This window comes from Rattus norvegicus, chromosome 1 (genome assembly GCF_036323735.1).
Source record: "Rattus norvegicus strain BN/NHsdMcwi chromosome 1, GRCr8, whole genome shotgun sequence".
Taxonomy (NCBI): Eukaryota; Metazoa; Chordata; class Mammalia; order Rodentia; family Muridae; genus Rattus; species Rattus norvegicus.
This window is the reverse complement of record NC_086019.1, coordinates 16268154-16280919: the sequence shown is the minus strand read 5'-3', so window position 1 is coordinate 16280919 and position 12766 is coordinate 16268154. Positions and strand designations below refer to the sequence as shown.

At 45.3% G+C, this 12766-nt stretch overlaps 1 protein-coding gene and 1 long non-coding RNA gene across 4 annotated transcripts in view; one reads left to right on the top strand and one right to left on the bottom strand.

Moving 5' to 3' along the window:
• Nucleotides 1-12766, bottom strand: part of Il20ra (interleukin 20 receptor subunit alpha) — a 69547-nt gene that overhangs the window by 32310 nt on the left and 24471 nt on the right. The window contains exons 1-2 of one of the 3 annotated variants that reach the window (XM_063262578.1): nt 10784-10881; nt 9916-10276 (exon numbers count right to left, since the gene is read on the bottom strand). In XM_063262578.1, the coding sequence (XP_063118648.1) occupies nt 9916-10012 (97 nt within the window). In that variant the 5' untranslated portion in view covers nt 10013-10276; nt 10784-10881. Of the gene's footprint in view, nt 1-9915; nt 10277-10783; nt 10882-12766 lie in introns of those variants that run through there. The other 2 variants (XM_039112779.2, NM_001107521.1) reach the window with 2 other exon arrangements.
• On the top strand, nt 3041-7782 carry LOC120098799 (uncharacterized). The gene is made up of 3 exons (XR_005497302.2): nt 3041-3175; nt 4276-4351; nt 6595-7782. It is a non-coding gene; the product is annotated as an uncharacterized LOC120098799 (long non-coding RNA).

Sequence of the window (12766 nt, the reverse complement as noted above, 5' to 3'; positions counted from 1 at the left end):
TACCACTCATTAACCACACTCTAAGTTAAGTTACTTAACTTTTGTCTCAATTTCTACACTCGCAACAATGGAACAATCAACCTGCCTCTTAGGCTTGCTTCTATAATTAAAAAACATTCTTAATGTAAAGCTCTTGGCAGAGTGTGGCATGAAAAAAGAGCTGAATAAAATAATTGTTAGCTTAATATTATCCTCCACAGTAACGATTCTCGTTTATAGCTGGCTAGATAGGAGCCTAGGGAGGCTGGATGACTTGCTCCAAGTAATGTCCTCACCCACGGCCTTTAGCAACACTCCGAAGAATAGCGTTGTGGAATTAAAAATTGTGAGGTCGTTCTATTTGGCATGTTAAAGATTGTAGCTTCTAAGGGCAGAGGAAAGTCAATAGGATAAACTACTTCTTTTTGTGGTGGAAAAACACAATCATAGAATTCACTTAATGAGGCATTAGTGGGTAGCCATGATGGACTAAAAATAAAAATTACGATAGGCACCAAGGTATCACGGGAACAGAAATACAAACGGTTCCCTTCTAACAGAGCAGAGATTCTGAGTCATCACTGTATAAAATTGCAGACCCTGACCATTAGCAGAGATTGCAATGGTAACCCACAGAATGCTGGAGCCCTAAATAATGACAAAAGAGACGGGGACAGTGCAGTGACAGCAAAGTCTATGCCAGTGGTAACAAGCTGTAAGCATCCTCAGTAGAAAGGGAGAGGAGGGTGACAGGATCTTCACCCTGACTTCCACCTACCAAACCCTCCTGCCTCCCTGCTTTACCTGGTCTTGGAGCTGTCAGGAAAGATGAGTAGGTGGGAAGTGACCAGAAGTACCAGGGGTGCAGCTATACCTTCAGGTGTAGGGATGGGACTATTCTGGGATTCTCTTGTTTTCCTGTCACCTACTCTCCGGTAAGTAAACCTAAGACACTCACTGGTTCATCAAATTGGACATGGAGGGAACAGTTTCTATAGTTAACCAGTTGTTCCAAATCTGGAACAACTGTTCATGTTTTCCCCCACAAAACACAGCACATGCTTCTCCTGTCTGGATTGTGTACATTTACATGCATGAATGAAGGGTAAGTCATGCAGAGAAAGCACACAAACAAACAAACAAACAAACAAACAAAAAAAACCTTGGCGTTATTCTTTTTAGTCACACCTCAATATGCAAATCTATGTGCTTAAACGTGTTTTTATGCATTTTGCTGTTTGTGCTTGAAACGAGTAGAATTTCAAATAGAGACTTGTTTTCTCCCCGCTCCACTCCCCCCCAATGAATATATTCAAATCTGCCGATCAAAGACAGTGTAACTTCAAAACAGTTTAAGAGGCTTAGGACTATCCCGAAGGTAGGGACTACCTTGGGCATCTGGGATACACTTCCTGTTAGTAACACTGTTTTTATAACTAGCTGCTAAAGATTTAACAGCAGCAGCAGCAACAGATCCAGTCTTACTTTGAGCTCAGCATGCTTTGTTTTTGCACAGTGTAACATTTTACAGCCCGATGGTCCAAGGTTCTTAAAAGTGGTAGGAATGATTTTGAAACTGCAGTTTGCTCCCCAAAGGTTCTACTTAGTTAATAACTGCAATTTCTGGACTCGAGTGGGCTCTACCTGCAACTCTGGAGGAATTTAGGACACTCCCTATGGAGAGGATCTGTGCACAGCCTGCCCCAGGCGCCTCTTGGAAGAGGCTGCGGTTACTTTGACTATGCCAGCTCTGTTATCTGTTGCAAATCCTGGTCCACTGTCACAGCATCTCCTGGATCATCTTCCTCCTCCCCTTCTAGTGTCCCCTTCCCTTCTTCTTTAGAAAAGGAGCTTTCTAAAATCAAATGCCTAATTTTCCCACACTTTAGGATGTTAAAAGGAATAATGCTTTTTATAGTACTTGTGGAACAGCTGGTTTAAATGGAGGCTGGTGTCTCTAATCCTCGATTGTAGGCCTCAGAGAGAAAAATCCAGCAGAAACAATATAGCGAAGGCTGAAGCATCTGGGATCACTACAGTTTTGGAATGAACAGTGATTGGAAGCATCAGGTTTAATTAATAGACGCCTTTTAATACCAGCTCACACCTTCAATTTTACTTCCAACTCCCTTTGAAACGCGTCCTTCCTCTTCTCAATCCTAGAGGCAGTACAATTCTTCACTGACATCTCCATTGTTAAAAATCCTTAGAGAGCCAACAAGAGAAAAATGTGAGGAAAAAAATCAAAAGAAAAATGTGAGGGAGCTTTAAAGTCATAATACATTGAGAGTTGGAAATAAAATACGAAGTGATTTAAAGATGGAAAATGGACAAAGGGTGGTAGAGGGAGGGGGAGGGAAGAAAATGCACTCTCTCCTACCCCCTTTGTATCAACGAATTATAGTGAAGAATGTCCTGTCTGAATTCAACACACACACACACACACACACACACAGACACACACATGCATATGTACATATGCACATGAACACACACATATATGCCACACCCACGCATATAGCATGTGCACGCACACACACAAACACAGACAGACACATAACAGACAGACACACACAGATGCACACACATACACACTGAGTATTCTCTTGAAACTCAGATGATTCGGGGATGGTTCAATGTATACGAGTAAGTAAATACTATATGAGTCATATAGAAAGACAAATAAAACCACACAGTGGTCCGGACAGGTGCACACAAGACCTTTGACCGCTGAAATGAAACACAGTCCACCCCTTGTTTCATGTTGTTTTAAGTCTCAAGACAGTTACCGAGAGAGTCTACTGATCACTCTTGGTTTAGAGTTTGAGGAAATGGGGCTGACAGATTTCAGACAGTCTAATTGAACACCATGGACGTAGAGTATATAACAACCACTCCAAGCCCTGTTAGATTGGGCTTTCCTATAGACCAGTGATTCTCAACCTTCCTAATGCTGCGATCCTTCAATAATACAGTACCTCAAGTTGTTGCTACTTTATAACTGTAATTTTGCTACGGTTATGAATTATAATGTAAATATCTACGTTTTCTGGTGGTCTTAGGTGACTCCAAGGTGATCACGACCCACAGGTTGAGAGAGTCTGCTATGGACTGACTGGCACCTTGCTGTCTCCGGGAGCGAGCAGGATGAGGGCAGACCTTTTGCATATTCCTTGAAGAAGGCTGGCTTCTTGGGGTACTTATACTATTTTGCAATATTCAAAAAGGAAAAAAAGTCCGTTTAGAAGCAAGCAGCAAGATAATGCTTCATGGAGAAGAATTCACAGCCAGTGGCAGTTTCCTAGGGCTGCCATGGCAACGTACCACAAAGGGAGTGGCTGTAAGATACAGAGAGGCTCTACGTCTCAAAATCAAGGTGTCTTCTGGCCATGCTCTCTTTAAAGGTTCTTGGAAAGACTACTCTCTTATTGCTTCTAGTTTCTGGGGCTCCTGGGGTTTCTGGGCTTGTGGTGGCTGTAACTTTAACCTTTGTACATCTCTGGTTCCGTGAGGCCTTTCAGAGTTCTCTTGTCTTCCTGTAAGTATACCAGTCTGGCCTAAATACAAATGACTGGGTAATGAGGCCTTCCAGTTATATCCACAAAGATCCCGTTTCCAAAAATTATATTCTGGGGTCGTGGGTGACGTAGGTTTTCAGAGACCTTAGCATCAACCAACCAACCGACTGCTACACTGGCAGAGTTGGAACTTTTCCAGAAATAGGGTAGAATCAATGAGTCACCCGCTTCTCACTTATTCCTTAAAATCAGCAGAGCCTTTCAAGAACTCTGTTGACTCAGGGAGTGGGAAACGGCGTCTTTATTAAGAACCACAGCTTAACACACGTGCTTTTTCCTAACTGTTTGTGGTTTCATTCAATGTGTCCAGCCCTCTGGCTGCAGACCACAGTGACTGGCTCTGCCAATGTCCTGGAGGAAGGTCTGTACCGCACAGAACTCCTACATATTGTATACAAATATATTATTTATATATTTGCATTTATATAAATCTATATTTTATAATATATTGATAATATTATATATACAAATATTTCATGTAATACATACAAATAAGACAGGATACTTTTTTTTTCTTTTTCTTTTTTTCGGAGCTGGGGACTGAACCCAGGGCCTTGCGCTTGCTAGGCAAGTGCTTTACCACTGAGCTAAATCCCCAACCCAAGACAGGAATAAAAGTTTATTTGCTGAAATTATACGTATTTTTCTAAAGGCATCTAATGTTTCTTTTTTCTATTAAGAGGTGTTTGTCTTCTGTCCGTCTATCCTTCTGACATAGGGAGAATGTCATACGTGCACTGTCACCTTTGTCCCATGGTGACACGGAACCTAGCGGAGGAGTTTAGGACAGGAAGGTGTGTTATTTTGGATCAAGATTTTGGAGGGGTTTCCGTTGATGGTAACGAGGGGGGTTGGAGGTGGGAGCAGCTCTGCCTGGAGAGGCAGAAGCACAAGGTAGCAACACTCCACCTGGCATAGAGCAGGAAGCAGAAAGAGTAGCAGGGACAGTAAAGGCCACCCCAGCGATCTACTTCTGCTAGCCCAGCCCCCTCCCTGAGAGTACAGCCTTTAGAACAGGCCTACAGACTGGGGAGGAACATTCAAGACGTGAGCCCGTGTGGCACATTTCAGATTCAAACTGCCACACACATACATTAGATCGAGACCTTCCCCACAGGAGAAGGCCCACCCTTGCACTCTGACTAGATCAGACGTTCTGTTCTACATTTCTATAGGTCTTTCCCCTCGGTTCTGGTGTTCGCACCCTAACATTTCTGTCTTTCTCTGGAGACCACGTGCTTATCAGTTAGGAGCCTAGAACAGTCCCTGTGTGTGTGACTGAATGACACTGAAGAATGAATGAATGAAGGAAGGAAGGAAGGAAGGAATGAAAAGACACCGAAGAAAAATTATTTAAAACTCACACTGAATGAGTGTATATTTAAATTTTTTGAGAACACAAAGGGGATGTATAGAACACTGAGTTCATTTCAAATTCCTCATTCCTCTGTATGTGGGATTCTATTTTGCACTTAAAGTCTATGAACTACTAGGTACAGAGAGGCAGCCGTCTTTTTTGTTACACACACACACACACACACACACACACACACTATTGGATATTTTATTTGTTTACGTTTCAAATGTCCCCCTTCCTGGTTTTCCCTCTGCAAGCCCCCTATCCCTTCCCTCTCCCCCTAACTCTATGAGGGTGCTCCCCCAACTCAACCACCTACTCCCACCTCTCCACTCTGGCATCCCTCTATGCTGGGACAGTGAGCCTTCACAGGACCAGTGGCCTCTCCTTCCATTGATGCCAGATAAGGCCATCCTCTGCTACATCTGTGGCTGGAGCCATGGGGTCCCTCCATGTGTACTCTTTGGTTGGTGGTTTAATCCCTGGGAGCTTTGGGGAGTCCAGTTAGTTGATGTTGTTGTTCTTCCTATGGCATTGCAAACCCCTTCAGCTCCTTCAGTCCTTCCCCTAAATCTTCCCTTGCGGACCCCACGCTCAGTCAGATGGTTGGCTGAGAGCATCTGCATCTGTATTGGTCAGACACTGGCAGAGCCTCTCCGGGGACAGCTATACCAGGCTCCTGTCAGCAAGTGCAGCAATCTTAGGAGCGAGCGTCTCAGACGCACTGTACACCGTCATCTGAGCTGAGAGCGCATTGTGACTCTCCTGTGCCTTTATGCTGTGGAAAGTAAAACAGAAGCCCTCATATCGGCTCTCAACCTTCTCATTGCTACATTGTTCCCAGCCTGACGCTCCTGCAGGCATTTCTTTCAGTAGTGGGATGTAGACCACTGAAGATGTTAAAGAGGAAAAGCGTCTATGTAGGCAGCTGGGAAGCTATCGCTTTTCCTCACTCTGGAAGCCATCTTGCCTTCTGTGTATAGATCTCGGGGTGCATGGTAGATGTTGAGAGTTGAGTATTTACCAAGAGAAATAACTGAAATTCTGACACCCCTGATCCCCAACCAGTGCCTCACAACCTGCCCTTAATTGACCTTTCCAGTCAATAGATTGGGCTGAAATTCTTACAAAAAGGAAAAACTTGAACACAAAGGCAGTTGGACACACAGAATGTTCAAGAAGACCACGTGAAGGGACACAGAGAGGTGGCTATTTGCAGAGGAGATCAGACAAGGCAGTGATTGGGGCAGTATGCTTACAAGTCTAGGGACTCTTGATACTGTCAACAATTGAAAGCAAGAAGGTGACCGTGTAATAGAACCCCTTCCCCCAGTACTTGGGAAGCGTGAGCCTGCCAGCACCTAGCGCCTGGACTTTCAGTTTCCACAACCGTGAGCAATGAAGCTATGTGTTTTTAAACCACATAGCTTGTGGGACTTGGTTATGACAGCTTTAAAAAAAAATTAATGTGGTTATCTATTTTCTCAGAAAGAATACCTTGTTTATTTATTTATGAGAATTCTGTAAGAACTGCCAGGTTAATCAGAAGCCGGAGGGAGGAGGCAGGTGGAGGGAGAACGGTTGCAAAGTAGGGAAGGGGGAAATTTAACTGGAGAAAACGTGAACAGAGGTGGGGAAAACACCCATTGCCAAAGAAACATTTTCATTCTTTAATTGTAGGGAAGGAGACGGACTCTCCATCTACAGAGGGAACTGGAGGACATACCCAGGAGGAAACAAAGCGTGACTGGGGCAAGTCTGGGCAGCTCGAAGTATTTATTCCCATCCTCTGTGCTACAAGCAAACTGGCATCCGATCAGGCAGTGGGTAGAGTGGTGAAAGCCACCATCTTGGTGGCTCACGATGGAATGTGATAACCGCCCTCAAAAATCAGGAAGATTAGCTCAGTGGTAGAGCGCTTGCCTAGGAAGCGCAAGGCCCTGGGTTCGGTCCCCAGCTCCGAAAAAAAGAACCAAAAAAAAAAAAAAAATCAGGAAGAAGTCTGCACAGATAACATTTAAAATCAATCAGATCGTTCCTTCTAGAAGAGCACCTTGGTTGTACTAAACGCCACCATCACAGACATCAGGAATTCTAGAGAGAACAGCAAGCCACACTTGCCTTTCTCTGTAGCTCAGAGGCAAGCAGGAAGCCACTCCCACTAGACGGGCGAAATTGTACTAGTATGAGATTCTGAATCTGGCCAGAGTTTGTCTCACAGAAGACAAAGGAGATGGGAAGAGGTCCTTGTAGGCTGTAGAAATGATGGGTGAGGTAAGGACAGTCTGCCTAGGTTTTATGTTTAGTAAAACATCAAGCTGTGTAGGGAACCGGCTCAAGAAGCCACAGACGCATTGGGAGACAGGGTGGAAATAACACAGAGAAAGGGGGCGTGGCCTAAAGCCGTGCATGGAGAGTAAAGGAGGGGCTGAAGTGTGGTAGCTGCTTCCTGGATCCGAACACTTGCTTCTTATCCTGTGGGACCAACCTTTCCACTCGATGAAAGCGACGAGGACTAAGTGTCATGCTAGTTTATGGAAGGACATTTTAGGAGTGGGCAGGGCATCTTGCCTGTCTGGCCAGTGAGACTTGTTCTAAGAGGGGACAGGTAATTCGTTACCCCCTGATGTTGCAGGGGTAGCTCACAGAAGAAGCAGTTGGATAGGATGACCAGTTAAGTCCTATGAAGTCTGACTTTCCGTTTTGGAGATTAAGGAAGACAGGAGTTAGGCAGGGTAGATGAGGGAGAGCCATTCTATCAGAGGGAACTGCAAATGTGGGTCCTGGACATTTGGCTTACACTGGGAACAGGGAAATGGCCAGAAGGGGAGTAATTAAAGTAAGGCTGGGAAGGGGGGAAGAGAGAGAGAGAGAGAGAGAGAGAGAGAGAGAGAGAGAGAGAGGAAGAAGAAGAAGAAGAAGAAGAAGAAGAGGAAGAGGAGGAGGAGGAGGAGGAGGAAGAGGAGGAGGAGGAGGAGGAGGGGGAGGAGGAGGGGGAGGAGGAGGAGGGAGGGGAAGGAGGGAGGAGGGGGAAGGGAGGGAGGGGGAAGGAGGGGGGAGGGGGAAGGGAGGGAGGGAGAGAGAGGGGGAGAGAGAGAAGTAGAAGGGGAGGAGGAGGAGGAGGGAGGAGGAGAGAGGGAGGAGGGGGGAGGGAGGGAGGGAGAGAGAGAGGGGGAGAGAGAGAGAAGTAGAAGGGGAGGAGGAGGAGGAGGGAGGAGGAGGGAGGGAGAAGGGGGGAGGGAGGGAGGGAGGGAGGGAGGGAGGGAGGGAGGGAGAGAGACAGAGAGAGAGAGAGAGAGAGAGAGAGAGAGAGAGAGAGAGAGAGAGAGAGAGAGCAAGTCACATAGAACAGTGCAGGATTTAAAAAATTCCAAAAGCAATGGAGGCCTTTGTGGGGTTGAAGAGGGCATATTGTCTGAGGAATTCCTGGTTTCCCACTCTTACAGGATTAAATGTCTGTTCACATAACGTTGATCATGGCTCCTCATCCTCACGGAGATACAGAAATGACACACAGACAGGAGATACAGGAATGAGCTGTAGGATGACTCTGGTAAAACCTCTGCCCAGGGAGGTAGGAGAGCCCTTAATGGTGATACACTACCCTTAGGGAACAGTAGGGACATTCAAAATCCCTGTAGTGGTTTACCTTAAGGGAAACATCAAAATGTGTGTAAAATGCTGACACCACATGTGATGTTATTTCTCTTTGGGTGTGCTGGGCTAATACAGCCTGATCCTATCAACACTGTCTTGTATAACTCTGGATTCTGTGTTAAAGTATTATCGGCTCATGGATGGCAATGTCATACAATTCTTGAAAGTCCATATTCGTGCAGACGTGAAGATCATCTACACTTGGGTTCAGTGATCAAGTGTAGGAATGGTACCCAGGCACTTAATGTAACTTCTAGCTGATTTTCCTAATATTCGCGAGAATATCTGTGGAGGTCAGTCCCATGCTAAGTGCTGGTTCTCATAGATCAAAAGCACTGTGGGGTGTGTGTGTGTGTGTGTGTGTGTGTGTGCGCGTACATATATGTCTCTTGTGCCATTTGATGCCTGCACTTAAATGTCTGTCCAAGTTTTATAATAAACTTTAACTGTGTCTTAAAAGCAAATAAACAAAAACCCAAATTCATATCCGGATGTTTGAATAATTCTCTTTACATTTTGGCTTATCTGAGATTATTAAAATACAATCCTACATTTGCATACATTTGGAAATTAGAAAATACACTTTCGGGGGTTGGGGATTTAGCTTAGTAGTAGAGCGCTTGCCTAGCAAGCGCAAGGCCCTGAGTTCGGTCCCCAGCTCTGAAAAAAAAAAAAAAAAGAAAAGAAAAAAAAAAGAAAAAAGAAAATACACTTTCAGTATAGGCTATACTGCTCAGAAACCACTCCAAGACCAGCTTACATGCCTCCCGCCTCTGAGAGCGAAACGAGCAAGTCTTGTTTTCTCCGATTGCAGTCTCACGGCAACTTTCCTTCCCCACTCACTGAGCTTTCCAGGTGCCTGAATCAATTTTATAAAATTACAATCGATATTTTGGGAAGCCTTGTGGCTGTTGTCTTTAATTAAAACCTTGAGATACCTCGCTGAGATACCTTGCTTTTTAAAGAGTATGTTTTTATATGAAAGAAAAAAGTTTTTTTCCGTGTGTGTGTGTGTGTGTGTGTGTGTGTGTGTGTGAGAATCAGTTTGGCTTTCTGAATTCCAGCGGTTACCATCTCAGAAAATCAGAGCACATACATATCAGCATTACCAGAAGAATGAGATGTAGCTGATCCCTTTGGGGCTGATTTGGCTTTTCCAAACTTTGATCCAAGCTCCCACAGCTAGTAGGATTCTTACACCTGTCAATATTTTTAGTGCGAGCCGCCCCTCACCATCAACATCATTGGTCTCAAGGCACAAGCTTTGAGCCACTCAGGAGGGCTACTACCCTGTACCCCAGCTCTGATCCAGCAAGCTGGAGACCGGCGCCGGTCCTCTCCTACCTGCGCGTCCCGAAGCTGCCAGCAGCAGAAGCAGCGTGGGCAGCAGCGGCGGCCGCGGGGCCAGGCGGCCGGGCGCCGGGGTCTCAGGAGTGTGCATGGGCAGTCAGCTCGGGTCACATCTCGGGGGAACGCCGCGTAGCCTCCCCAGGGCTCCTCTCCAACCGCCGTACCCCGGGCAATGGAGCCCAGAGACCGCTGCGCACGCCCAGTTTTCCCCGCAGGGTGTCCGCAGGAGGGCGGCTGTCTGGGTTTCAGTTCCAAGTCCACAGCCTTCAAAGGGTGAGGCAGGTCAGCGCGGGTAAGGGCTCACCCCAGCACAGCCAAGTCTTATCAGTCACTTGAAATGTCATCCCGGAAGAAGCTGGAAGGGTGAAATAGGTGCATATTTCTCAGTGTACTGTTGGGCATACTGCCTTACCTTGGTCGGGATTTCCTCCCCACACCCGGGTGCCAGGTGTCTGCGTTCTCCGGAAGAGCAGAGACAACCTCAAAACACAACAGAGGGCCCGAAGTCTCCCCAGACTGCCCCCCAACTAAGAGAGAAAGGAAGGGACAAGCTTGGGAATACTGTGATCTGAGATCTGCAAGCCGATCTCAGGGTTCCTCCTTTCTAGGTAGTTGTAAATATTAAGCATAAGGTGGAAATAAACACATTAACCATTTACTTCAGGCATGTTCTCTCTTTCCTCCATAGACTCCCGTTGCACAAGCACAAAGAGAAATGACCATAAAATTGGATCAACAGACACCAGGAAGAAAGGAGTCTCGATAACTAAAACAAAACAAAACAAAACAAAACAAAACAAACAAGCAAACCCCTTGTGTGGTGGAGGCAGCGAGAGAGGCAGCGATTTTCAGACCGTCTTACATTCCTGTTTTCTTTTGTCTCAAGAGTCGTAGGAGTTGGGTATGAAGGCCTCGGGAGAGTTAAAGTGGGTACTGATTGCACCTCTGGTTTGCACAGGAAGGAGGCACTAGATGAGGAGGGACAGGACCTGTTTGCAGCTTACTTGCTGTTCTCTTAGTAATTCTCTTCAGGTCTTTTCCTGGGCAGACACATCTTAGTTCTAGCAGCCGTTGGTCCTAGTTTCCAACTTCTTCGTGTACTCGAAGGATTTGCTTCATTGGCCAGACCCAATTCTCATGGGTCGGAATCTCCATTTGGTGAAATTCCTTTACCTTCTATGTAGCCATGTCTTCCTTTGTTTCTTCAGCCCTAAGAGTGAAAATTGCAATCCGTAGCTAATAGTTTCAACCTTTGACTTCTTTTTCAGTGGTCAGTTCTCTGACATCTGCCTGTTATGATAACTTTTATGTTTCTTGCCTTCCCTGCACAAACTGGCCTCATACTGATTCATGTGTAATTCCTGAAAACTATAAAAGACTGTATACTAACAATATATCCTTTTTGTATCAATGTTAGGACTTGTTTAAATATGCATTTCTGTTTAAATATGACTCATCCACAGCCTTAAAGGGGCTAGATCAGGCAGACATAAACCTTGCCCTCTCAAGGTAAACACTGATGTTTCTTGGGCTGAAGCCTGTTCTCTTAGGCTAGAGATTGGGAGACGGACAGACCCTGCATTCTCTGGTGTTCTTCCTGGGTGGCCAATCCAAGGTTCACTTGTAAAGGACTGATCTCCCCACAGCAACAGACTTCTTATGTCCTCAGGAAGGCTGAGTGTAGCCCTCAGACTTACTAGGTTCAAGCTCGGTGAGTTTCCCATGCGTTGGAGAGGAGAGTTTCATATCTTGTTTTACGCCTGTCAGTCAGAGCTCACCTCAGAGTGCTTCTTCAGCGTCTCTTAGTATTTTTGTGGTGTTTGCCCTTTGTACCTCTACATTCTAACTTCCAAGCATGTCTGTTAATCCCTGGGAAGTTGTCCTTCCCAGGCTAACTGAACGCCAGTGTGTCCTCCAAAGTTCTGAGACCTAACACAGTCAAATAGATATTTTCTTCAACTTGTTCACATTACAACAACTTTGTCGCCATTTATCACAGTGAAATCTTAGTGTGCCAGACTAATGGTCTAAGAGTTTTGTTTTGTTTTCTGTAAAACACACAGAAAGACCTGCATGAACTTGTTAGCATCACACAAGTTAGTTCCAAGCACTGACACACACACACATACACACACACACACACACACAAACACACCAACAAAATACACATTTTCCTATTCCATTTTAAGTCCTAAATAGTGTCTAGCCATGCTTAGCTTTGTTGACTTGACACAAATTGGGAAGAGAGTCTCAATCGGGAATTGTCTACATGTGGGCATATCTGTATGTGTCTTAAGTTAATCAATGTAGAAGACCCAACCCACTATGGGCAACCCCATTCCCTAGGCAGGAGGTTCAGCCCTGTGTAAGAGTAGAGAAGTTGAGCTGATACAAGCAAGCAAGCAAACAAATACACATTCTTTTCTGTCCTCTTTCTATTGTAGATGTGGTGTAACTTGCTAATAAATGTTTCTACCTTGACTTTCCTATGGTGATGGACCTTATCTTTGAATTATAGGCTGAAATAATTCTCACCCCGAAGCTGCTTTTTACCAGGGTGTTTTATCACAGCAACCAAAGTGAAACTGGTGTCCCAGGTATGGTATATAATGTTGAAGTTAGTGATCGCTTCATTTGAGCCAGATACTCCACTAAGGATTTGACATGTGCTGACACCTTTAAAGCCAAGCATCCTAAAGCCTATGAAATGCAAGTTTCAAAGAGAGTGGACAGGTTTGAACAGGTTTCTTCCTTAAGACCAATAGGAGTGGAACTGGAGATCTGCTCACTCTAATTTCCAAGTCAGTGTCCTTATCACTGTTCTTCTGTGCCTCTCACATTTAAG